This window comes from Coccinella septempunctata, chromosome 4 (genome assembly GCF_907165205.1).
Source record: "Coccinella septempunctata chromosome 4, icCocSept1.1, whole genome shotgun sequence".
NCBI classification, from domain to species: domain Eukaryota; kingdom Metazoa; phylum Arthropoda; class Insecta; order Coleoptera; family Coccinellidae; genus Coccinella; species Coccinella septempunctata.
In genome coordinates this window covers 38,173,352-38,200,058 of record NC_058192.1, presented here as the reverse complement: position 1 = coordinate 38,200,058, position 26,707 = coordinate 38,173,352, and the positions used below count along the sequence as shown (strand labels likewise).

At 37.5% G+C, this 26,707-nt stretch overlaps 2 protein-coding genes across 3 annotated transcripts in view; one reads left to right on the top strand and one right to left on the bottom strand.

Annotated features, from left to right (window-relative positions):
* The window catches only part of LOC123312503, a 416,804-nt gene that overhangs the window by 234,882 nt on the left and 155,215 nt on the right, over nucleotides 1-26,707 (bottom strand). The window lies entirely within an intron of this gene.
* LOC123312494 (symplekin) overlaps nucleotides 1-26,707 on the top strand; it is a 72,566-nt gene that overhangs the window by 34,778 nt on the left and 11,081 nt on the right. For both annotated transcript variants that reach the window (XM_044896947.1, XM_044896946.1), the window contains exons 9-10: nucleotides 14,241-14,399; nucleotides 14,459-14,752. In XM_044896947.1, the coding sequence (XP_044752882.1) occupies nucleotides 14,241-14,399; nucleotides 14,459-14,752 (453 nt within the window). The remainder of the gene's footprint in view (nucleotides 1-14,240; nucleotides 14,400-14,458; nucleotides 14,753-26,707) is intronic.

Sequence of the window (26,707 nt, the reverse complement as noted above, 5' to 3'; positions counted from 1 at the left end):
AATAAAAAACAAGACTCTTCAATCCTAACTTGATGCCTACCATTTTTAACAATTCTTATGATTTGAAAATATTTTTCATGTTATGCAATTCATTTTTTCGGCTCATTTTTTCAGATCCCTCCAATTTTCACATAAAATAATAAATATTGTGTTGTTTCGACTCAAAATCTACCCATTAATTTTATTGCGGCCGAACCTGAAATAAGACTTCTTTTATTATTTTATAGACCCCACTGTGGACAAACAATACCTATTCGAATCAAATATTGAAAAAGCGTGTGGGGTAGAAGTTATGATTAATTCAAAAAAATGGGGAGATTCAGTATATCACCCTGTACCTTGATTATGAAGAACGATACACCCATAATAAATATACATATGGGTGATTTAGAAGCGTTTCGGTTTCGTTTATCTAGCCTATTCTTATGCGCATTTTCTAATGAGTCACCCCAAATAATAATAATAACTGGATATTGACATCTTTCAACATAGCGGAACAAAAGAAACTCCTTGATTTAATGGCATTTCATAATTGCTTGAGGAGTCTTTTGCAATTTTTCAGTACACAGGGTGTTTTACAAGTAAACGGACAAACGAAAACCGTGAATAGAGGGCAATGAGCTGAGTTCAAAAACAACTCATATGTGTGTCTTAGGTATTCCGTTTCCGATTTAAGGTAAGCGCACATACTACGGCATCGGACGGACGGTACGGATCGGAATAAAATACTTTCCATGAAACTGAATGGAGCAACGCACATATGTGCGGACGGCAGGCATCGCATCGCATCGCATCCGACGGGAATTGAGGAACGAGATTTAAATTCCGACCGATGCGTGCCGTGCCAGCCGATCCCGACACATGTGCGATACCAATCGGAGATTGCCGCGGCATTTTCGTCATTTTGCAGGTCTCTACCTACGGCAGCTCCTTTGTTGTCTAGGTACTCATACGAATAAGCTGGGCAGAAACATGAATTTTCACTAGAACTGTGGGTACGTGATTATAATTTAGTTTGAGTTGTATAATTTCAATGCATGAAACTATAGCAATCATAGTCAAAGGAAATATGGGGGGTTGAAAATTCATTCATTCTATTCAAAAGTATTAAATGGACCACTATGTATAAGTCTCCTCTTTCAAATTGTAGCTTTTACACACTTTACATCATTAGTGTTCCTCTTATGTATTTCAATTGAAGAACTAAAAAAGAGAACATATTCTCCAAATCCATTCCTTTTAATACATATATAGGGTGTCCGGGGAATAACTGTACATACTCTTACCAGAGATAGAGTTGGACTAGCTGGTTACGGATTGACTATAAAAAATTAATTTCTGGATTTCCCTAGAAAGCTACAGGGTGATTTTCCAACTTCATGGAAATACTTAGATCATCATAAAATCCAAACTTATTGACGGATATTATTGAAACTTGGTAGGTTATTGACACATGCTAAGGTCAAGTCAGAAAGATATCAATTATTTCATTATTCCAGGGCCGGACTCATGAATATTCATTTAAAGTATTCAGGGCAAAAAAATCACTTTTTATTTCAAATTACTAATAATTGATTCGTTTTTTAGGGAGAAGCTAAATTATGCTTCAATTCTCGGTATCACTCAAAGTTGTCACATCAAGAATTATTCTTTTATGAATTTTTGAATTTGGATAAAGTTCGAAAATTTGAATTTCTCACCATGAAGAGAATTGAAAATCTCATGTTTGAATATAAAATGCGAATGTATTAGTAGAAAATTAACAAAAAAGTTCAGAGCTTTAATAAGCAATTCAATAACGAAACAATAACAAATGAAAAAAACTAAAATACAGTAAAGAGTACCTAATAAAAATAAAAATAGGAACGAATGAATTGCTGAGTCAACGATATTTCAAAAGTGGTTCGAAATAAAAACCATCAGCTTGTATACATTTCTCTTGTCGAATTTTCAAATTGGATACAGCCTTTCGAATTCTGAAATATGCTTCTGTATACCCTATACACATCACCAATTTTTTTTCAAAATACCTTCATTTACTCCCTCAAAGTGAAATCCGCGTCTGGGGTGGCCACCCAGTATATCAACAAATTATTATAGTCTTCTTCACCTTCAGTGACTTTTTTAAGAAAATTTATTATTTATTTTCGACCTGCACAAGATGACTATGTCCTGTTCAGGTAAATAAATTGCAATTTTCGAACTTTATCCAAATTAAAAAATTCATAGAAAAATAATTGTTGATGTGACAACTTTGAGCGGTACCAAAAATTGAAGCATAATTTAGCTTCTTTCTAAAAAGCTAATCAATTATTTGTAATTCGAAATACAAAGTGTTTTCTTTACCCTGAATATTTTAAATGGAGATTAATGAGTCCGGCCCTAGAATAATGGAATAATTGATATCTTTCTGACTCAACTTTAGCATGTGTCAAGAACCTCCTGAGTTTCAATAATATCCGTCAATAAGTTTGGATTTTATGATGGTCTAAGTATTTCCATGAAGTTGGAAAATCACCCTGTAGCTTTTTAGGGAAATCCAAAAATTAATTTTTTATAGTCAATCCGTAATCAGCTAGTCCAACTCTATCTCTGGTATGAGTATGTACAGTTACTCCCCGGACACCCTGTATATGTATATCATGAATCCACATTCATCAACGCCTCCTTCGGTTTTCGAAAATTTTCTTCTTTCAGAACAATCGCTATTTCCTCACCGCTCGAAGACATATTCCCAAGTAATCTATTCCTCCGGCGATTCCGATGTTATATGTGCGATACCTTCATAAAAATTCCGCCGCTTCCGTGCCGTTCCTTCCATGCCGTCCGTCCGATGCCGATGATGTGCGCTTACCTATATACAGAGGAGTTTATTCAAATTTCCAGAATTTTCGTTCGGCTATAACTCCAAATATTTTAGTTCGATTCGGCTAAAAATTCATTATCAGCTTAAACTTGTAAGTTTCAATAAAACAGAACATTAAAAGTTGACGAACACAGGACCGGACTCATTGAGGCTATATTCAAATTTAAACTCATGAAAAATACCTTGTTCGTAGTTTTTCATCATAATTTTCAATTTTTCAGTTATCTGCATTGATTTTCTCAAAATCAATGAAACTTTGGTATGCCCTTTTATTTCAGTGTATTTTTAATGAATAATTGTTTGGTGGTAAAATGCCTCTGGAAAAAACAGCGCTGCATATTGACTTCAAATTAATTAATGAGATGAATATGATCGCCAATCAAATCTGGAAATCTAAAAATGGAATTGGAAATGTTCAACTGAATTTTTTCGTTCTCAATATATGTCTTGCATTTGTTTTTTATACTTATAGCATATCGCTGGTTATTCAGATGAGTCATTTACAGTGATAATAAGCTTTATTATTGATAATGAACAAAAATAGAAATAAAAAACGACGCTATCATGAAAATAATAATTATAACTTGATATCTTCCGAATGAATCGCTTTTTATGGACAACGTGGACCTGAAGTAATTTTCCGAATTGGTTTTCACCTCATTTGGTTTTTTAGTGAAGGTAATGATTGGCACTTCGAATAAGTATGATAGCACTTTCGAATTCTTCACTGATTCCGTTATAGTCATTATTGGATCTATGGAAATCTATTGATTGGTCTTATTACAATTTGTTATTGAAACATTGATGATATTCATGTACAGCTAAAGTATTTATCAGTAGTTCAGGTCATTTTATTAGAAGGGTAGGACCCCAACATTGGACTGCTAGATCTCCAGATCTGACACCCCGCGATTTCTTTCTTTGTTTTTATTCACACAACTAGTTGTCCATAGAAAAAAGATTCATTCTGAAGATCAAGTTTTAATTTTTAGTTTCAAGATAGAGTTGTTTTTCCATCCATATTCGGGTATTATCAATTTTGAAACATTTTATCATTGTGAATGACTATTTTGAAGACCGAATATAGTATAATTGTTGAACACATTCAACAGAATATTCTTTGAAAAAAAAAATTCAATTAAGAATTTCCAAATACATTTTCATGAAGTTCTCTATTCCTTAGAGGCGTCCGACCAAAACAATTATTTCTAGAACATGATCAACAGGTGGGGCAACCCAAAAATTAATTCATTTCGAGACAATAATACTGAAGATGATGAAAAAGTTAAAATTATGATTAAAAAACTACATACACGGTGTTTTTATGAGTTTGAAGTTAAGTAAAGCCTCACTGAGCCCGGTCCTGATTTTTTTCGAATTTCAATGCTCTGTTTCAATGCTCTGTTTCAATGAAATTAACAACTCGAGGCTAAATATAAATTTTCAGTCGACTTGATCGAGAATTTCAGGAGTTATAGCCAAACGGAAATTCGAGAAATTTCAGAAAACTCCGAAGAACCGAAGGCACCTATATACAGGGTGTCCCAAAACTACTACATTGAAATAGGTATGTATATTGTTATTTACATTAAAAAAATTCTCTTTACTTAAGAGGTAGGTACCGAATTGTTGTACATATTGAATATTTCTGTTTTGAATATTTTACAATTCCTTCATTGTAGTACCTTGTGATGAACGACATTTTTAGTTTGTTTCTCGGGTGCGAGAATAAATAGGGCTGAAGGTTTGCCGACTCGTGAACACGCAACATACAACTGGCCAAGAGAAAAACAACTATTTTCTAGATTTAAGCCACACACACCCAAGGACTGGCCTTGCGATTTGTTAATTGTCATAGCAAACGCAAGACGAATGGGAAATTGAATTCTCTTAAACTCAAATGGCATATCTGTTGGGATCATCGGAATTCTAGGAATAAAAACTTCCTCACCTTTATACTTTCCTGTGAGTATCGTGCAATGAATCACTTTACTTTTGAGTTGTTTAACCGCCAAACGTGTTCCGTTGCATAATTTCGGCTGGTTAAGATTTCTCAACATAATGACAACTGATCCCACCTTCAGTTGTAAATTGTGTGGTTGCAAACCTGGTAAATCCAATGAGTTCAAAAACTCAGTAGGATAATTTGTAGTTTCATTCTCGTTTGTTGCACTATCTATAGATTTAAAACAAAGCAGTGGACCAATAATTTCACTTTGAATGATCAAATTTAACTGATCAACATCTTTGTTCTTTGCCGCAAGAATGGCTCGTTCACGCAACCGATTCAGGTTTTTGTGGTTGGCACTTATATTTGGAAATACTTTGCATATGAGCTCATCCTTGGTTGATACAAAAGTGCAGAAATTTGGAGGAAATGATATCAAACCTGTTGATTGATCGACCGGAACACGGCCATTACCTATATCCAGCAATTGTTCAGAGAAAATTCTGGCAGATGGATCACTCAACAATGCAACTCGCATGTTTGTAGTTAATTGTAGTTTTTGCACATATCGCCACAAAGTTGATGATTTTAGGTAAGCATTAATTTCATCGGCAGCCCTGGAGTTTGGAATGACCGGTAATGTTTGTCGGAAGTCACCAGACAATAGAATCAATATGCCCCCAAAACATCTTGAATCATTGCGCAAGTCTTTCATGGTCCGATCGAGTGCTTCCAATGCTCGTTTGTGGGCCATTGTGCATTCATCCCAGATAATTATTTTACTTGCAGTCAGAACCTTTGCCACTGCTGAGTGCTTTGCAATATTGCATGTTGGGTACTCAACTGTCTGCAGGTTTAAAGGTAACTTAAACGCAGAATGAGCTGTTCTGAATCCCTATAGCAACGTGGCTGCTATCCCAGAAGAAGCGACAGCTACTGCAATTTCTGATTTTGCACGAATAGAGGCTAAAATGATTGAGATTAGTAAAGTTTTACTAGTTCCACCGGCGGCATCAAGGAAAAGTAAGCTCCAATGGGGGAAGGGGAATGCCCTTCTTCAATTGTCTTCAATTATCCTATCATAAACTCACATTTGTTTGTACTAATTGGTTAAAGGCATCTCGATCATACTCTCGTTCGCGTTCCAATTCTCTACTGAAAACGTCGTTAGTTCCACGATAAGGCGATGGCATTCCTAACTTAACCAACAAACTGCCAGATAGAGATAACACAGGTCTTCGATCAAAATCAAAGCCTGGTTATGGATCTCAGCATTCACCTCTAGGGCCCGTATTAATAGTCAGATCTCAAAACGGGTCTCAAGACCTATCTCAGTTGATACTTTCTCAAGATATTGACAGCATCTCAAGATGACGGCTCATCAATAAATTCATATCAAGTCGTTATCAGTTTGATACTATCTCAAGAAACCAGACTTAAAACTCAATTTATGAATGTCTTGAGTAATGGTCTTGAGATATACTTGAGACTACAAAACGAACAGAGAAATTAGTATTTTTATCCTTGCTTGATATTTTTCGAAACTGTGGCTCACAATAAAGTGTAACGAAGCAGGATTTTCGATCGCGAACGAAGGAAATATGTCACATATTTGATCAGCCGCCGATGCATGTGGTCCAGATGGGATCTCGGGGTACAAATTCACTCGCGAAATTAGGTAAAAGTAGTGCCATCGAAGTAGGACACCTTTCAAACAGCAGAACCCTGGACGTAACATCTGACTGCAGCTTCCGTCCTATAGCATGAGGCCTACAGAATACTTTGTGAGATACCACCCACAGGACCAGAGTATCCTCAACACTTCAAACTAGAGGGGGAGGCGGAGTTTCCATCTTTGGAGTTAGTTGAGTCGACGAGAAGGCGTGAAACCGCATTGAGGACGCTAGAGGAGAAATTGTCACAGAGTCAATCAATGCAAAAAATCCCAATAAAAAAAATATTATTGTAAAGTTGTCTATCTCTGTTGTACCTTATTAATGGAGCGTCTTGTGGTGGAGGTGTTATAGGTGTTAGTAAAAATGGTATAATGATGGGTAACCAACAAGACGCCCATCCAGTACACGTTGTGTGTACCTCATGTGAACTCTGGACATTTGAAAGATCCTGGAGTCGTGCATGCTTCCTGCCCATCTTGCTACAATATCCAAAAATTCTGTATGAGGCCCAACAATGGCTTGGACATTCATTGAAAAGTCTGATTTTCTGTTGCGATAAACTTCATGAAATGAATTTCGTCGTAGTAGTTGACCACATCTTCCTTGGATTCCATATTGACTTTAATAATGCCGATTTTTGGAAACACAAAAGACAATTAAATTACTGTCAGTTCACAAAGTAAACCAACCCAACTTTCATTTCGAGATCATCTTGAGTCAGGGTTCGACCATACTCAAAATTTGACGTTCCAAAAACCTATCTTGAGATCATTCGAGTACTTGAGTACTCATGTGAGATCGCCGATTGAGACGTCATCTTGACAGAGTCTCAAGTCAAATTTGTTAATAAACTGATGTCTCAAGACGCTATTTAAGACATTCTCAATACTTGAGATCTGACTATTAATACGGACCTATGTAGATTAGGATTGCCTCAGAGACAAGAGAAAAGAGAGACTGCCGAATAGATAGGCAACACAGGGGACACGTTTTTGGAATTAGGTTATGTATGTTTTTTGGAATCCCGTCGGAAATGGCGCTAGTGTTTGGTGGCCAGTTTAAGAACTAGTGGATGTGGATGAAAGAAATCTGTAATTTGTGACAGAAGTCAAGTCAGCTGATTTCCGTCTGAGTTTGTTATAATTAATGCAAAAAGTAAGAGTATTTAGAGATTTTTGTTTATTCCCCGAAAAAGAAATTGTTTGCTTTTGAACACATGGTAAGTTTTTGTATATATTTCTATTTCTATAATCAATTAAAATTATGTATTGCTTGATTTTACAAAATTGCGAAATGTTACTTATTTTTTGGATACCAAAATATAGAATATTTTTTCAGATCCCATGCCCAGAAGAAACAAGAAAGACTCAAATGCCTTTCAAGTCTGGATGGCTTCAAACAATAAATACCACACAAAAGTTGTAGGGACCAGGGATTCAAATTTTTGAGAACTAGAAGTCCCAATCTAGAGGATCCTCTGATAATGAACTAGATACAATAGTTCCACCTCGAAAACAAAGAGGATATTTGTGTATCCCAAGCTGTGGCATATGTTGCAGGATTCCTTGTAAAAAAATTGAAACAATACGATTCCTGCAGTAAATGTATGGAACTACTGTGTTCAGAAACAGTGGAAATAGAACATTTGTTTGTTGCATTCAAGAAAAATGATGATAAAAAGCCACTAGCTTTAGTCTCCAGACATATGATTTCAACTCTAACTGAGATGCATAATTTGATTGTGTCTGTTCTTCTGCCATTTGGACATATTGCATCGATAACCTCTAAGTTGAAATTATTTTTAAAGTTGCATGTAACATTTTTCTGGTTTACATGTGAAGAACATGTGGAGCATCATGGAGCATGGTATGTATTTCTCCAATAATTGTAAGAAAGTATTACAATAATATACAATATGATATGACCACATAGAAATAAAGCCTGAATCCATCAAATTCAGTTCTTCATGTATATCAAAGTTCAGCTTTTGTGTTTTGTATTTGAGATATTTGAAGACGTATTCTTGTAAATTTATTTATATATGTAGGTATATTGTACGAAAATGTATTTTGTTTTTATAAAAAATAAATTTTCAAATGAATCAAACTAGATATAATACAATTCAGTTTTACATGAAAATTATATATTTATTTCGGTTAATTTTCTGTATATTTTTACTATACAAATGTAATTTTCTAATATTTTCATGAATATATATTTATTTCAGTTGATTTTCTGTTTTATTACACTATTTCATGATTCGTCTAAAAATCTATAATTACTAAGTTCGAAAAATACACTCCATGGACTCTCTCTACTCCTATCGTTCTTTTAATCGAATCTTTCCCACTAAACTCGATAAAAAGAACAATAGGAGTAGAGAGAGGCGACGGAGTGTATTTTTCGAACTTGGTAAATATTATTTCAAAAACGCGGCCGTTATTTGAATTTCCCGCGAAAAATTTCTCGGAGTAGTTTCTCCCGTAGCCAAGGGGGGAGCCACTAAACGTGTCGCCCATGAATAACACTGAATTGACTACTCTTCTCTTTTCCTTTCTCTATGGATTGCCTGATGTGACACGAATACGATGTAATATGTCTTCTGACATGTGATCTTTGCACTTATTCCACAGTTTACATGGATTCGATGGAAAGCATGCCGAAATAATGATGGCAAATAATGTGCGAATTTGGCTTGCAGATGCAGAAACAATTGCTTCAGCGATTGTTATATCCCAGTGAGTATCGCTTTCAAGCAGATTGAGCTCTTCACACGAAATGGGGTGGGAGGTACTGGAACACCCTCCGGATTCATCACCCTGTGACTACTACATATTTGGATTACTGAAAAAAGCCCTTGGAGGTCAAAGATTCACACCGACGACGAGGTAGAATAGTTTATGCGCACATGGCTGTCCGAGTAGCCCAAGGAATTTTTCGATAGCGGCATCAAAAAGCTTCCCGGAAAGGTGTACAAAATGCTTCACTAGTGAGGGGAACTACCCAGATAACCTGTGAATTTTCGTAAAATTTTTCGAGAGTAAATAAACGTGTCAGAGCATTTGTCTCGATCATATTTGAACCACCCTCGTATTTGATTGACTTCACTGAATTGCAGTACCCCACATTGCAATGGGCCTTGAATGTTTTCGAAAGAAGTGGTGAGTAAGGAACAATCCAAGTATTATCGACTATAACATCATTTCCATTAACTCTCCTCATGGTGGTTCTGCCGTTATCTTCAGGTGATCGACGGCGATACAGTGGATAACCATCGTTACCAGTGATAGAGTCCGAAGTGAAATCTCTTGGATAACGCTTTGAACATTTTCCATTACCCATTCATGGTGATTGGGGATTGATGATGCCACATGGTCCATGAATCATGTTAGTAACTTCAATATGATGCAGTTCAGGATCATTCACATGATCAGGAATCTCGGCACATATAACGTCATCTATCTGTTCTGGTCGAATTCTTTCTACTAACCAGATGAGAATGTGTGCATGTGGCAGGCCTCGTTTTTGCCATTCAATTGAATACATCCAGCATCGAGTATCCCAAAAGATATGATGTTTTGTAATATAATCCATTAGCGACTTCACTTTTTGTTCGAACACTCGTGCAGTGATGTCATGTCGATCAACTGATGTTTATGCGGGAAGAAGCAGTTGAGTGATTTCTTCCCATTTTGCAGGTAAATGTAATGAACAAATCAGGACGACCATAATTTCGAACGTATGTCATTGCATCTTGTGCATATTCATGCATATGACGCAGGCTGCATATGACGCAGGCTGCATATGACGCAGGCTGCCAATATAAGTTGCTGGTAAAATTGTCAATCTACCTACATTAGCTGCTCCTTCGGTGGATATTGCATCTCGTAAATGAATATATTCCTCTGAACGTAGTTTAGATTGATTCATTCTGATATAAGTGAGGCGCTCCGTTTCAGTTTTACAATACATGTCTACACAATACTGCTGCAAAAATCGACGAAATCTCAGCAAATAGTTATCAGCATTTTGACGAACCATTAAACGAACACTCAGTATGAGTTGAGGGTTTAAAATGAAGAAGAATTGAACAGAATTTAAAATAATCCAGAATCTCGGCAAAGGACAATAAATATTATCACCGAAGGAACAAAGACAAAACAGGACCGCACTTCGAAAAAATGACATAAAATATGAATTAGTCCGGTTCCTATTCCCTTGTGACAAGTGTGCCATGCAAAGTGAAAATTGAATTCCTCAGAATGAATTATGTAGTTTTTCATGGCAATAACGACATTTCTGTGAGGGATGTGAAAAATAAAGATTTTGGAGCTTGAAAGAAAAATCATGATATTCTGAGTACTGCCCTGAAAATATTGATATTTTATGAACCGTTTGAAAGAGCTTTCTGAAATAAACAAACCCATAAAATTTGATCGAAATCGGACCTTGCATTCCAGAGTTATGGCTATCGCAAATTTAGGATGTTCATGAATCACCCCATATCTCCGAAACTAATAGCCTTAGGATACAAAACATGCAAGTTTTCTGAAAGGCCTGGATGACCCGCATTCACCATTAGGCTATGGCCAACGCCTCGTGAAACACCCTGTATATTATATTACATTAATAGTACCTGTACAGGACACTAAACTTACATTTATTAGTACCAATAATGCTACCAAACGTGAGGACTAGATTCTAGCATAATCTCTACATGTGTTTGGCGAGGGAGGAGGACCGTTTGAACATTTATTTTGATATTTTTTTTAAGTGACTAATATTCATTGTTAAAATTTTAACTTTGTATTCAGTTTGTTTTCTTTCACTGTTTCTAACATAAAATTAAAATCCGTAAATCTTCCTACCCTCATTGTTGATGAGAGAAATGAGCAATATTTTGATGTCTGGTGTTATGGAATTTCATCAAATCTTCTACAGAATAAATGAATAATAAATTCGCTTGATTCACACAGCTTGATTGACGACAATACCATCGTTGTTTCAAATTCAAATGTCAATATTTCAAGAATCAATGAATCAAATGAAGAAAAAACTAATATGCTCAACTTAGGATGAAAAGACCTTCTAAATGCGGTGAAATTTGCCCAATCTTCCTTATTGAAAATTTAGGGGTTGTTGTTCACTAAGGGTTGAAGCTATATAGTTGTGAATTTGACCTTAAAAGTTGTCCCCCTCGAAACAAAAATCGATGAGTCTGAGCATTTTTTCGAACTGAATTTATTCCGCCCGTTATCTCGTCTGTTTCGTTTAAAAAAGCCCACCCTGTATATTATATTTGCGGATAATACATCTATAGCAGTACGAGTGAAAAGTATCGTACAACTTGGACGAATTTGTGAGGAACTTTTTGGGGAGCATCATCGGAGAGTAATCTCGTATTTGTCACGCAGAAAAAGATCATACGCTCAATATTTGATCTGAGACCGAAAGATTCTTGCAGGGATGTGTTCAAGAAATTTCAAATTGTAACATTACCGTTTATGTATACAGGGTCTTTCACGAGGAACCTCACCCATATTTATACGGGAAACTACTGAACGTATTTTCATTAAATTCAGCACTTATAAGTATTTCACGATGCTGATGAAATCTAAAATATTTTCAAGGCATGAGCACCTCCGGTTTTTCCGGAAATGACGTCAACTTCCGTTTTTCAAATTAGAACACCATTTTTTTATTGCAGAAATAGATTCCTTAGAAAATTTCAAGTTATTTTGATGTAACATTTTTTACAGCATGGTTCAAATAACAGTTCCTGAAAATTTCATCTTTTTGGCGTGAAGGGAAAAGAAATAGCTGAAAATTCAAGACGAAAAACAGTTTTTTGTGAATAACTCAGAAAATATCCATTTTAGGGCAAGGGTGTGATGCATACACTCACATTATTTTTTAACGTAGATTCAATATCTGCCATAAAAAAATGGGGTTCTAATTTGAAAAAATTGATTTTTCATCCCTAACTTTGAAAGCGATTTTTTCACCCCCTGTATCATGAATCGCGATTTCCATTTTTAAAGTGGATACATCAATCTTACATCTTGAAAAATCCCAAAAATGAAAATTTTCCATCCAAAAACCTCGAAGTTATTCTTGTTTCAGCGGAGCTCTATTTTCGATTTTTTTTTCGAATTTTCCCGCTCAGAGAGAATTTTCCAACCAAAACTGAAAAATGTTACATCAAAATAACTTGAAATTTTCTAAGGAATCTATTTCTGCAATAAAAAAATGGTGTTCTAATTTGAAAAACGGAAGTTGACGTCATTTCCGGAAAAACCGGAGGTGCTCATGCCTTGAAAATATTCTAGATTTCATCAGCATCGTGAAATACTTATAAGTGCTGAATTTCATGAAAATACGTTCAGTAGTTTCCCGTATAAATATGAGTGAGGTTCCTCGTGAAAGACCCTGTATACATTCTAAATTGTCTGTTGTACGTGCAATATAATCTATCTAATTTGGAGAAATGTTCAGAACTTCATGACTATGGAACTAGGCATCACAACTCATTTAGTATACAAAAGCACTCAACTTCTAAATACAGGGCATCACCGAAATTTGCTGGAATTTCTTTTTATACATCCACCTAACAACTTCAAAATGTTGAATGATAGACAATTCAAGAAATAAATCAAACTGCTGTTATGTTCTAAGGGTTTCTATAAGTCAAGAGAATTTTTTCCGGTAAATTAATTTGATAATTGTTTTTATATTACATATTTGTTTTTTTCTGTTTGATCTGTTCTATATATATTTATGATATCTGGAAGAACCATTAAAGTAATCTATTCTAAAGTGTTCTATCAAAACAAATATGGTTCCTTCAGGACAATAGTTTTCGTCATGAATTGGTTTAGAATGTTCAAAAGAAGAAGTAAGAGTTTGCTGTATGTATCAGAAGTTCGCAACAAGTATCAGATAATAAAAATCCATATATTCATTTGATTAATTGAATGAAAATATAAGAAATTCAAAAAAGGACAAAGGGAAGAAAAACTGAAAAAAATTCAACTCATCCTTCTGTTGTATAAGTGATTCAATTTGATAACTTTATACCCACATGATACAGCATGACTTTGAGACGTCTTGAATCCAACTGAATTAGAAAATGGGAAAAAGAATTAGAATAAAATATCGAATACTATATTTTTCTGATATACCTTTAAAATTATCATGGGAGAGCTTTTCTTCATCAAATGTAATAGATCAAAATACATTCCAGGAAGATGATGATGAAAAAATAGGTTACTGATTCAATATCTGTAAATTTTACTCTCATGAAAATTTTGAAATTGTGACGTTTTCTATATCATTTGTTATTGTGGTCAGATGCCAATAAAGTTATATCTATCTATATCATGTAGATCCTAGGTCGCGGGTTCGACAGTCTTCACTCTCCCTGAAGCCCGTTTAGTAAATATTCAGCTATTGATCTTCGCCTTCTAGAGCAATGCCGTGTAGCGGAACGTTTTTTGGCTTTCTGAACAAAAATGACATTTTGGCAGGTTCGGATAAAAAGCGCGGGGCCAAAAGACGAAAAAAACGGTCCTTGATAACGTTGAAACACGCCAGAGCTTAATGAAGTATGCGGTTTTTATTTGGAATGCTATTCTCCGAATACGGATGTACTAGATAATAGTTTTAAAGATATAAAGGCCTCATGTTCAAAAATTTTGGAATTCGCCTATCCTTCTGTATCGACTCATCTCTAACTTTAAAATATAAAAAGATTTTCAGCCAAGAGGTGATGGCTGTAGTATTACAACAACTCATGGAACAAAGCCCTTTACCAACTCTATTGATGAGGACCGTGATTCAAGCTCTTGGCAGTTACCCTAGACTTTCGGGTTTTGTTATGAATATCCTGCAGAGACTCATCATCAAACAGGTGAGTACAAATTTATAAACAAAAGCTACTTTTATTATCACCTTCAATTTATTATCAAGGTGTGGAAGCAGAAAGTGGTTTGGGAAGGTTTCGTAAAATGCTGCCAGAGAACAAAGCCACAAAGTTTTGCTGTTTTGATGCAACTGCCCCCTCCCCAACTCACAGAAGCTCTTAATATGTGCCCGGAGTTGAGAGATCCTCTGAAAGAACATTTGCTCTCTTTGACAGAGGGACAATTGGCCCATATTCCAAGCGCAGTGAAGGAAATACTACTCAATTCTTATAGGCCAGTTGGTTTGTCCACCCCCGAACAGGCTATAATCAACTCTGCAGATTCTGTTCAGAATAGAGTGGTGAGTAGTAAAGTTAAAATTTAAGGTACACAAACCTATATCGACGAAAAGCTCTCAAAAATGACATACAATGATTCAATGAAATACCGGGTGTTGCAGTTGAAACAGTCGACTTATTGCAATTTGTAATGTAATAAAGGAAATCGTAAAAGGTGATGGAATATGGACTTCGAATTTGCCTGCATTCCAAAAGATGGGCTTTAGGAATAGACTGGAAAAAAGATTGTTGCGTTATGTTGAATGGTTCTGAAGTTATATTTTTGCTTTGGCACGGTGCTATTTTGACACATAAAACTAAACAGATAAGCCTATGAAAACATTGTCGGAACTATTGTTTGAAAAAAAAGCTTGAATAGAAACACAATAGGCCCTTTCGTCTGTTTATAAGTGTAGTGTTATCTGCACTGCACTTTGAATCAGCTGATTTTCCGTGTAGTTGCGCAAACGAATGAAAAAAATACCGACGTTAGGTTGTCACGCTCATAAACTAATAATTTTGATTTAATATATGGTTAAGTTTCTCAGAAGATTTGTAACTTTTCCATTTTCTTGTAAAGTGATGAACTCATTGCAAATTTTAAATTTATAAAATTTTGCATTTCACAGCACAGAAAACTAATATTACAGCTCCTTTCGACTAGGTGTAGATAAATTACACTTCCTCTACACTGGTGTGAATTCAATCAGTAAACGAATGAATAATAAAATCGAATGTAAATTACACCGAGTGTAGAAAAGTGCTACACTTCCTATGCAAACGAAAGGACCTAGTTATGGACTACCCTGAGGTACCTCGTGTCTAACATCTCGTCAATTTTAGAATTCTCTAGTTTTTTTAATAATAATAAGAAAAGAGGAATAATATAATGAGAAAAGAGACAATAATTTATTCGAAAAGTCGGAAGAAACTTTCTACCGCTCACTGACATCGTGGGATGGAGAAAATGGAAAGTTACCACCAAAGGAAGCCATTGAACAATTCTGGACCGAACAATTTTATCAACGAAACCTCAGTTCAATGGAGATACCGGATGGATTGAAGATGAAAAATCTGAAGCTATAAAATATGAGCCGATGCAGCATGGCATGATCACATTTGAAGAAGTAAAATCAGCTATCAGAGGGCTACACAACTGGAAAACACCTGGGCCTGATGGATTACAGAACTTCTGGATCAAGAAACTTTGGATCATGCATGACAAATTGACCTCCGCAATAAATGATGTCATTGAAAATCCTGAAAGAATGCCAGTATTCCTTACACATGGCACAACATACCTGTTACCTAAAGACCAAAGGAATACAGAAGACCCATCAAAGTACCGACCAATCACATGCCTTCCAACGATGTACAAATTAATCACATCGTGCATTTCAAACCGAATTCACAACCATTGCGAAAGGAATAACATCATCGCCATGCAACAGAAAGGATGCACCAAAGACAGCCAAGGGTGCAAAGAACAACTAATAATAGATTCAGTTATCTGCAATCAAGCGATCTCCAAACGGAGGAATCTTTACGCTGCGTACATAGACTACAAAAAAGCATTCGATTCTATACCTCACGAATGGCTCTTGACGATCTTGAAGATTTACAAGGTGTATCCCAATATTGTTAAGTTCCTGAAAAACGCCATGTCAACCTGGCGTACTAGTCTTCAAATGAAAGCAGCAGATTGCTCCATTACAACAGGACCTATTCCAATAAGACGCGGAATTTTCCAAGGAGACTCGCTGAGCCCTCTGTGGTTCTGCATGGCCCTGAATCCCTTGTCTCATAGATTGAATTCTACGGACTACGGATTTGCCATCAAGAGCGGCAGTAGAACTATGATGAAACTGAATCATCTCCTTTACATGGACGATTTGAAAATCTTCGCATCTACCAAAAAACAAATGCAACTGATGCTGAAAATGGAAAAAGGATTCTCGGAAGACATCAAAATGAAGTTTGGACTGGAAAAATGTCGACTGCTAGACATAACGAGAGGGAAAATGGAAGATGGTACGTTCAAACTCAAGGAAGGTGCAGAAATTGAAGCATTAAAAGAAGGAGACACATACAAGTATCTAGGCATAAAACAGGCAAGAAAAATCAATCAGAGCCAGATGGAGAAAGAATTAACGGAGGAGTTCACCCGAAGATTGAGAAGGATAATGAGAACTGGTCTAAACAGCAATAATCTGATAAAAGCGATTAACACCTACGCTTGCTCGGCGCTGAGCTATTCATTTGGTATCATCTCTTGGACGACCATCGATTTAGCAGCTTTACAGAGAAAAGTAAGGACGATGCTGACTAAACACAATAAACATCACCCCAAAAGCTCAATAGAACGGACAGAGCTGCCACGACATCTTGGGGGTAGAGGAATTGTTGATTTGTCCAACCGTATGTCCCAGGAAATTGAAGGACTTCGAAAATATTTCCTGAGCAAGGCTGCTTCGTCAGAACTCCATCGAGTAGTTTGTGTTGCTGATAGTTCTACACCGTTAAAGCTACAACAGGATCACTTGGAAACCGTCGAACACCCCGCAGAAAGTAAAATGCAGAAACTGATTGGCAAACCTTTGCATGGAAGGCACCAGAACGAGGTCAACCATGATTACGTCGACATATCTGCGTCGAACTACTGGTTGACTTCCGGAAAGTTGTTTCCTGAGACAGAGGGCTTCATGCTCGCCATCCAGGATCAGGTGATTCCAACAAGAAACTACATGAAATATATCGCCAAGGATGCCTCAGTGGCGGACGATAGCTGTCGTTATGGCTGTGCAATGAAACTATCCAGCACATCACCGGGGGATGTCAGAAGTTCGCGGGCACGGAGTACAAAAATAGACATGATGCTGTTGCCAAGATTCTTCACCAAGAATTGGCACTAGAACACCAACTTCTAACTTCGAAAAAGGTTCCTTATACAATTACCATCCGGATGCTGTGTTGGAAAATGGACATTACAAGCTCTACTGTGATCGCACGGTTTTCACAGACCGGAAAATAACCCACAATAGACCAGACCTCATATTGCTCAATAAGGATGAGGACAGAGCACAATTCATCGACGTGGCAATTCCAAATAATAACAATCTTCTAGATAGGCACACTGAAGAAATTTCAAAATACAGAGATCTCGAGGAACAAACCAGAAGACAGTGGAAGCTGAAAGATATCAAGACCATCCCTATTGTCATTTCATCTACAGGCCTGATACCGAAGAAACTACTAGAGAACTTGAGGAAACTTCAGCTGGACGAAAATATCTATAGAGTCATGCAGAAGGCGGGCCTGCTCGGAACGGCGAGAACTGTACGCAAGTACATGGGGAATGCAGAGGAACACCGTCTGCTCTGACAGGAAGTGCGGGTGGAGCAGGAACCAGGGTAGCCGAGGAGCGACCCGGACCCGACCGCCACCACGAGCCCGAAAACCTGGAAAGGTCTCCAACAGAGCTTAATCCTTTTGATATCTGAGATATCTGGGATAAGTGGATTTTCCTTTGGAGAGGAGTGTGAAAGATGCAAGGCTAAAGTCATAATAATAATAAATAATATATATAAAAGACAAAATGAATCATCACCTAAAAAAATATAAATTATTAGCATGGCAGCAAAACTGATGTAAAAGCGGTTCGAACGGAAGTAAGGAATGGTTAGTTGTGAATTCGGTTGTCACTAATCATGCACGAGTCAAGAAAAGAAATCTCTCAGTTGCTTGGATAGACTATGAGAAAGCGTATGATTCGGTGCCACATACGTGGCTGATCGAGATTTTGAAGATCTATAAAATAAATAAAAATCTGATACATTTCCTCGAAGTTGTGTTGGATGCTTGGGAAACTTTTGTCAATGTTGATATCCGAAGAGAGATATTCCAGCAACATGTTGGAAGAAAGCACATATGGTTACAAAATTATCATTAGACCAATCCAAAAATTCTCACATCTCTTATATATAGACGACCTTAGGATATTCGCTACAGGACCTGAACAACACACAGCCCTTCTAGAACTCGTGGCAGCGTTCAGCAAGGCTATCCGTATGAAATTCGCAGTTGAGAAGTGTGCTTATGTTAAGCGGGAAAAGTTCAGGGGGCCGAAAATATAACCCTTCTCCATGACAGCCAATTCCAGCCTTTGCCAGGGGATCGAAAGTACAAATATCTTGGTGTACAGCAGACTCTTAGCATTAATCATGCAGAAAATAAAATTTTGTTCCAAAACAGAAGACTGAGGTTGGTTCTGAGGTGAAAACTCTATACCTGGGCGAAAGTTAGGGCAATAAATAGCTGGGTTATACCAACAATAACATAAAGCTTTGGTATAATTAAATGGAGCCAAACGGATCTGGATAATTTGGACAGATTGATAAGAACGTCACTAACAAAGAACCGCCTTCATCACCCGAATGCATCTATCAATAGGCTATACTTACCTCGTAATAGGGGGGGAAGAGGACTGAGGAATCTCAAAGAAACACACAAACAAGAATGCAAGGAGCTTTTTAATTACCTGAAATCGAGATTTTTTCTCTAGGGGTGATTGTTTCGTCCCACTGCTAGGGTCGGACTCATCAGGTAGGTTAATAAACCCTAGCAGCTACCTACGACAATCGCCGAAGCAGCGTAGTTTGTGCCTGCTATAAACGCCGGTTACGTCGAGGGTATAGAGTGTTGCGTCGCCGGTGGCGCCATCGTTTGGCGTATGCTGCACCGCAATAGACGTATAATCTACCCTGTGATCGCAACCGTCGTGCGCAGTGATGCCATCGTTTGGCTACCCTTGGTACCATCATGGTGAGATGAAGTATTCCTCTACCATGGGTACAACTACGCCGCCACAAGTTCATCCAACTTACTCGGCGATATTATCTTTGGACTTCACGTTGACTCCCTTGAGGTTGGCAAATCAAGAACCACCTGTAACAGAGAACAGAAATTACCACTCTGAGATTGAAGGCGACTGGAAAAGTAAGGAACTGCACGGACGATACGCAGCAGCACTTAATAGCCAAGATGTGGACAAAGAATTATCAGTTCTATTTCTCACTAGAGGAATACTCACAATGGAAACAGAAGGTTTTGCAGTGGCCATACAGGATCAGGTTTTTTCGACAAGAAATTACAGACGATACATATCGCATCAGGAGATAGCATCCGACCGGTGCAGACTTTGCCGAGAGAAAGCTGAAACCATCCAGCACCTCTCGTCGGGATGTACCTACCTGGCGCCGCGTGATCACAAGAAGAGGCATGATGATGTTGCAAAGGTTTTCCACCAAGCTATATGTAAGAAATGTATAAATATAATCCCAAAGACTATATGGAAAATACAACAGCTAAAATATACTGGGATAAAATTATAATAACTGACCGTGAGATAGGACATAACAAACCTGATATCTTTGTGATAGATAAGGGAGAAAAGACAGCCAGAATTATTGATATAACCATCCCATGTGACTACAATATAAGCGAGGCAAAAAATCAAAAGATCAGTAAATGCATCGACTTATCTTTCGAAATAAAAGCAATCTACCAGCTAAACCAAGTCACTGTACATCCTATGGTAATATCTGCAAATGGTCTTGTCGAACGTCACCTGAAACAAGAATTAATTAATTAGGAATAGAGGAAACACAAAATGTAATACTCACCGCCCAGAAAGCCGCCATATTGGGAACATGTAGAACTGTCCGAAGGGTACTCACACATGTCTGAACCGTGGATGAAATATCCCGATTCAGGAAGTTCCTGTGAAAAAATAATAATAATAATAATAATAATAGCAAAACACCAACTTCTAAGTTCGAAAAAGGTTCCTTATTACAATTACCATCTGGATGCTGTATTGGAGAATGAACATCACAAGCTCTACTGGGATCGCACGGTTCTCACAGATCGAAAAATAACCCACAATAGACCAGACCTCATATTGCTCAATAAAGATGAGGACAGAGCACTATTCATCGTTGTGGCGATTCCAAATAATAACTATCTTCTAGATAGGCACACTGCAAAAATTTCAAAATACAGAGATATCGAGGAACAAACCAGAAGGCAGTAGAAGCTGAAAGATATAAAGACCATCCCTATTGTCATATCATCTATAGGCCTGATACCGAAGAAACTACTAGAGAACTTGAGAAAACTTCAGTTGGACGAAAATATTTATAAAGTCATGCAGAAGGCGGTACTGCTCGGAACGGCGAGAACTGTACGCAAGTACATGGGAAATTCAGAGGAACACCGACTGCTCCGACAGGAAGTGCGGGTGGAGCAGGAATCCAACCGGCGGCAGGGAGCCGAGGAGGGACCCGGACCCGACCACCACCACGAGCCCGAAAACCTGGAAAGGGCTCCAACAGAGCTTAATCCTTTTGATATCTGAGATATCTGGGATAAGTGAATTTTCCTCTGGAGAGGAGTGTAAAAGCCGCAAGGCTAAAGTCATAATAATAATAGATTTAGTTTCATATTTATCGAACAACAAAAGCAATTTATTTGATTATTGGAAATAAGGAATACAACGGAGTACTCAAAGTCCACTAACTGTATTCAGAGATAAATATTGTGAGGTAAGTATTACATATGATATATAAACAATAATTCAATCAATCCAACCCAAAAAGAAAAATTTTGAACATCGAAACAAGAAAAAATATAACCATTATAACGAATATAGTCTTATCGAGGATTTCTTTAACTCATTGGATTTAGCGGAAAATAAATTAAAGCGATCACTTATACCGTTACACAAAAGAGTCATTCTCTGAAGTGGTGAATTCTAGGCCCCATGTCGTTCACCTTTCTTCGATTCTCAAGGTTAATAATGTTGAAGAATTTTGGTCTGATATTATTATTTTCAGAATTTTCCGAAGTAAGGCGAAAAGTACATTTAAAACTAAAAAATCTAAGAAATTTTCTTCGGACACCCTGAATGCGGTCAAAGCAATGAAAAGAAAATACGTCACAGTTCACATTGAAGATTAGTTGGTACAACTATCAAAGAATTCGCCTAAATCATAAGGCTCCATTTCCTACAAGAAAATAAAAGCTAGATGCAGATGCTATTGGAAGATAGAACAGCATTCATGCACATTATTTTTAGCGGCGTTACACTAGCAGGGCATCTCAATGCCTTCGTTTTGCTCTCATTTTGCTCCGTTTTGCTCACCACTCAGTTTATTTTGCTCACCTATATAGATTGAGCTATAGACAATTTAAAGTGCCCTGCTGGTGTAATATTACACTAGCTGGGCACCTCATCGCATCTTTCCAATATTGGTTTTAATCGAGAGCCCTCATTTTGCTCCGTTTTGCTCATTCATATTTTACGAGTTTTCGGAGAAGAAAAAAAATGTCCTTTTCTTACCCTAGCTTGTGGGCACCTCAACGGATCTTTCCTTCCCATGTTGGTTTCAATAGGAAGCTCTGGTTCTGCTCACTATTCAGTTTTTTTTACCTATGTAGATTGAGCTAAAGACAAATAAAAGGGCCCTGGTGGTGTAATATTACATTAACGGATAATAGAAAAATCTCAAAGGAAAACTAGGGATTTCAGATTGCTCCTTAAAATCAAATATATACTATTTAAATCTGTAAATGTGCCACAATGGTTGAGATCCACCACCTCCGATCCATCCATTTGCAGAGAAGGATCTATAATGATCAGTCACCAGTCCGTTCGTTTTGTTCATTTACACTTTACGAGTTTTCAGAGAAGAAAAATTATTTTTTTTTCTTACCTTAGCTTATGGGATATCTGCGTTTTGCTCTCGTTTTGCTCTTTTCAAATCTGAAATTACTTTTTCCCAACCACTTACCGTTACCGAGATTAGATAATCAAGAGTGGTGTAATATTACACTAGCATGGCACCTCAACGGATCTTTCCGATATTGGTTTCGATCGAAAGTCCTCGTTTTGCTTTGCATTTATACTTTACGAGTTTTTGGAAGAGAAATTTTTTTTATCACCCTAGCTTGTGGGATATCTGCGTTTTGCTCTTTCCAAATCTGCAATTCGTTTTTTTCTACCACTTACCGTTACCGAGATATAGATAATTAAAAGTGCCCTCCTTATGAAATAACACACTATAGATAGGGGGTCTAAGGAAGTACCCAACAAAGTATCTAATGGCTGTTGAGTACCTACTCTCTTTGATATGCAACAACACCTCTTAGAAAGAGGATTTGTTCCGGTTCTGTTCTTAATGATTTGGGCAAATCACAGAGCTTTGTTGGTTGTTTTTTTCGTTTTTGTCATTGAAACATTTTTGTATCGCTTTTTCGCCCAAAACTGGACTTAACAGTCGAAATAAATGTGAATCATTATTTTCTATATCAATCTGGACCACTTTTTCAGTCAATTTTCCCAACGAATTGGCTCTTGCAATATCGGCAAGAGCCAGTGAATTTTATGTACCCACTAGAATTGTCAGCTGATATATATTATTTATCACCTTTAAATGAAGAACAACAAGGAAGCTTTGCTTCACTGTAGAACTTCTGACTGGTGATATCAGACCATCCTTTCTTTGAAAGAACTAGTGGACTTCTAGTACCTAGTCGTTTATAATTTCAAGTGAACTTAAACATCATTCAATTTTACACCTGAATGGTACTCTTCACGAAACTCGATACTGTGAACCGTTTTGGAATATTTTGATTTAAAGTTTATGAAGTAATAACCGATGCTGGTATAAAATAATCTTCCTGCGAATATAAGATCTCTCAGTCTGAAGAATTTCAAGAAAGAATTGCTCTTAGAGAATTGTTATTACTCGGTTAGTGAATATTTATGTGATCAATTGTAATGGTCTGATTTCTGTGACTTGTCCTATACATTGTTTGATGTCTAACAGGATCAATAAATATGACTTTAGCCTTGCGGCTTTCACACTCCTCTCCAGAGGAAAATTCACTTATCCCAGATATCTCAGATATCAAAAGGATTAAGCTCTGTTGGAGCCCTTTCCAGGTTTTCGGGCTCGTGGTGGTGGTCGGGTCCGGGTCGCTCCTCGGCTGCCTGCTGTAGGCTGGATTCCTGCTCCACCCGCACTTCCTGTCGGAGCAGACGGTGTTCCCCTGCATTCCCCATGTACTTGCGTACAGTTCTCGCCGTTCCGAGCAGTACCGCCTTCTGCATGACTTTATAAATATTTTCGTCCAACTGAAGTTTCCTCAAGTTCTCTAGTAGTTTCTTCGGTATCAGGCCTGTAGATGAAATGACAATAGGGATGGTCTTTATATCTTTCAGCTTCCACTGTGTTGTCTCTTTGGTTGAAACAACACTTGCTTGAAGTTTTTAGGGGCAACTGAACGACCAGACTCAGAACGTTCAAGGGAATGTCTTAACTCCACAGTTGCCGAGGAGGTATATTGATCAAACTGAAGATGAATGAATGATTTTATTAATTACAATCTAAGCTTATATACTAAATCGAACAATGACGATAACAATAACATTGCCATATTTGGTATTACTGCACTGACGGAGTCCCCGGTTGCATCAATTGTTTCTAGCCAGTCAGCAGATTTCGGTAGATCGACGGCTCGCTCGGCGTGACCCAGTTTTGTGAATAATTCAGATGGAATCCTCCATATTATTGAACTTGATTATTTTTTAGAATAATGTTCGAATTTCGAACATTACTCCCAAGGCCGAAATGCTGCAGGCTATGATGTTGGAGCTCCAGTGTTGGCAATCTGTTACTTCTATTGTCCTATTCCCTAATTTCCTATTTCTAACTCGTGTGACACTCGATCGAGTGCTTTATTGGGCATGGTCATGAATGGGTGCTGACGTCCGGAGTTGGTCTCTCGTCTGGAATTCTGTTTTCGCCTCGGCGTAGAGCTGGTCAAGGTCGAAACATTGCTGGCGTGGTTTTGAACTCGGTGTGATTTCGGTCAATGGAATTTCGGCTTCTACTTCATTTATTTCCGTGGTGGATCTGTTAGTTCTTCGGTTCCGAAGGAGTGGACGTATATATCGCATACAGAGGTACGTTACAGCTAGTGTGACTATCGCAGAGATTCCTATCACGGTGGTTGTAGCAGGAGGGTGTGAAAAATGTCTCCAGATATGTGAATTTGGTTCCTCTTCTTCCAGAATTATCTTTGTTAAATTTGCAGAGATGTTGCCCATTGCTGTTTCGGGCTCGATGAGATTTTCATTGGAAAGATTCGAGTTCCCTTGCCATAAGTTCAATGGGATTGGCTTGCTGAACGTCGTTGTTGATTTCATCTCATTCGTGAACCTCGCTCGAAGGATTATATTTTGCGTTCTGAGGAGACAGTCTGCTCCTATGTGAATTGTGCCAGTTCCATTGATGGTAATTTTTTCTCGTTTTCCTCCGCATAGTTTTGATATAGTGGACGGTTGGTTGGAAATGAACATCCACGTATTTGGTTTGATTAGTTCTTTCCATAATACGTCTTGGACTTGAATGCTGGAGAGTTCACAGTCGAATTTCCCATTTTTTTGGTAGATGCTTTGGATGATGCAATTCGGATGCTGTTCCATGTTTTTTACCATTCCAGGATTATAAATGTATAGGCCTTCTCGTAGTTTTACGGCTTCCTTGACTTCCTGTTCATCTATTTCGAAGTATTTTTGACTGTTGTACTCTACTGCTAATAAGTCATTGGATACTTTTGGTGCTATGAATATGTTTTCTCTCTTCTTAACCGGGACGGGAAATACTTTGATTATGTCGTAACTTTGTCTTTGGATAATGAAGAAGAAGGTGACTATTCTTAGTTCATTCGCATCATAGGAGACTTCCATTCTGCTTACAGGTTTGAGTAATATGTGCATGTCTGATGGAATCGTTGTTTCAGCCTTCTGGATCAGCTTTGCTAGTTCGCTTGGAGAAAGTAGATCCGTGATGTGGCCTTGACCATGACATATGTTTATGATTCTTGTGTATTTGTTATTGACTTCTTCCAAATAGTTGACAGCTAGTTGGTAGTTTTGAATGATTTGAAGATTTATGCTGTTTTCATCAACATTTCTGTACCATAGATGCATTTCGTTGATGATGGCTATGCCCTTGTTGAATTTTACACGAAAATGTTCTAATTTTTGGCTTATTTTTTCTTCGATCTGCCTCACGTCATTCGTCGTGGAAATCAGTAGTTTTCTCTGATGATTGGTGACTTCTATGAGGTGTTGTTGGTTTTCCTGAAGGTCGTCTATATCGTGATAGACTTCATCGTTGACGCCGAAAATGGATGTCATTAATTCTCCTAATATTCCTCTCCTGGATCTGGTCGATAGATGTTGGATGCTGTCGATGAGTAGGTTGTTCTCATACTTCATTTCTGCGATGTGGTGTTGAAACTCGTGACAGTGATTTGTCTGCGATAGTTGAGAAGCTGTAGTACATAACCCACGAAAGTTTTCAACTGTTCTGTTAAGATTGTTTCGGTCCAAGTGTAGTTGATCAAGAGAAAACGGTGTTAATAATTTCAACTCCGGCTCGAAGGACCAAAAAATGTTGTTTCTTTGTCCTCTTTTATTACTGCTTGATGCGGAATGTAGTATCTTGTGCTGGTCGTCTGATTTGCTGGAGTCATGTGTTTTAGTTCGATATATTCCCACATGAATTCTTTGTACATTGCTTCCAATTTCTCGTCCTTTTCGAACTTCTTCTCTATCTGCAAAAGTCGAGCGATGGCGGTTTTTCTTGATTGTCCTAGCAATTGTTCCTTCTCCTTGAATGGCAGTCGTACAGTATATGTGCCATCCTGATTCCTTGTGTAAGTTTTCTTGAAGAATTCTTGGCAGGGACTTTCCTGGCTGTTGTTGTTTGTGAGGGTATCTGCTTCTTCTATTTCCCAGAATTTTGTTATCTGTATTTCCGGTGTAGTGGTGGCGATCATACTGGTTATTTGGAGTTGCGGACCAGCTGATGTGCTACCGGAGAGAATCCATCCTAACTCAGTGTTTT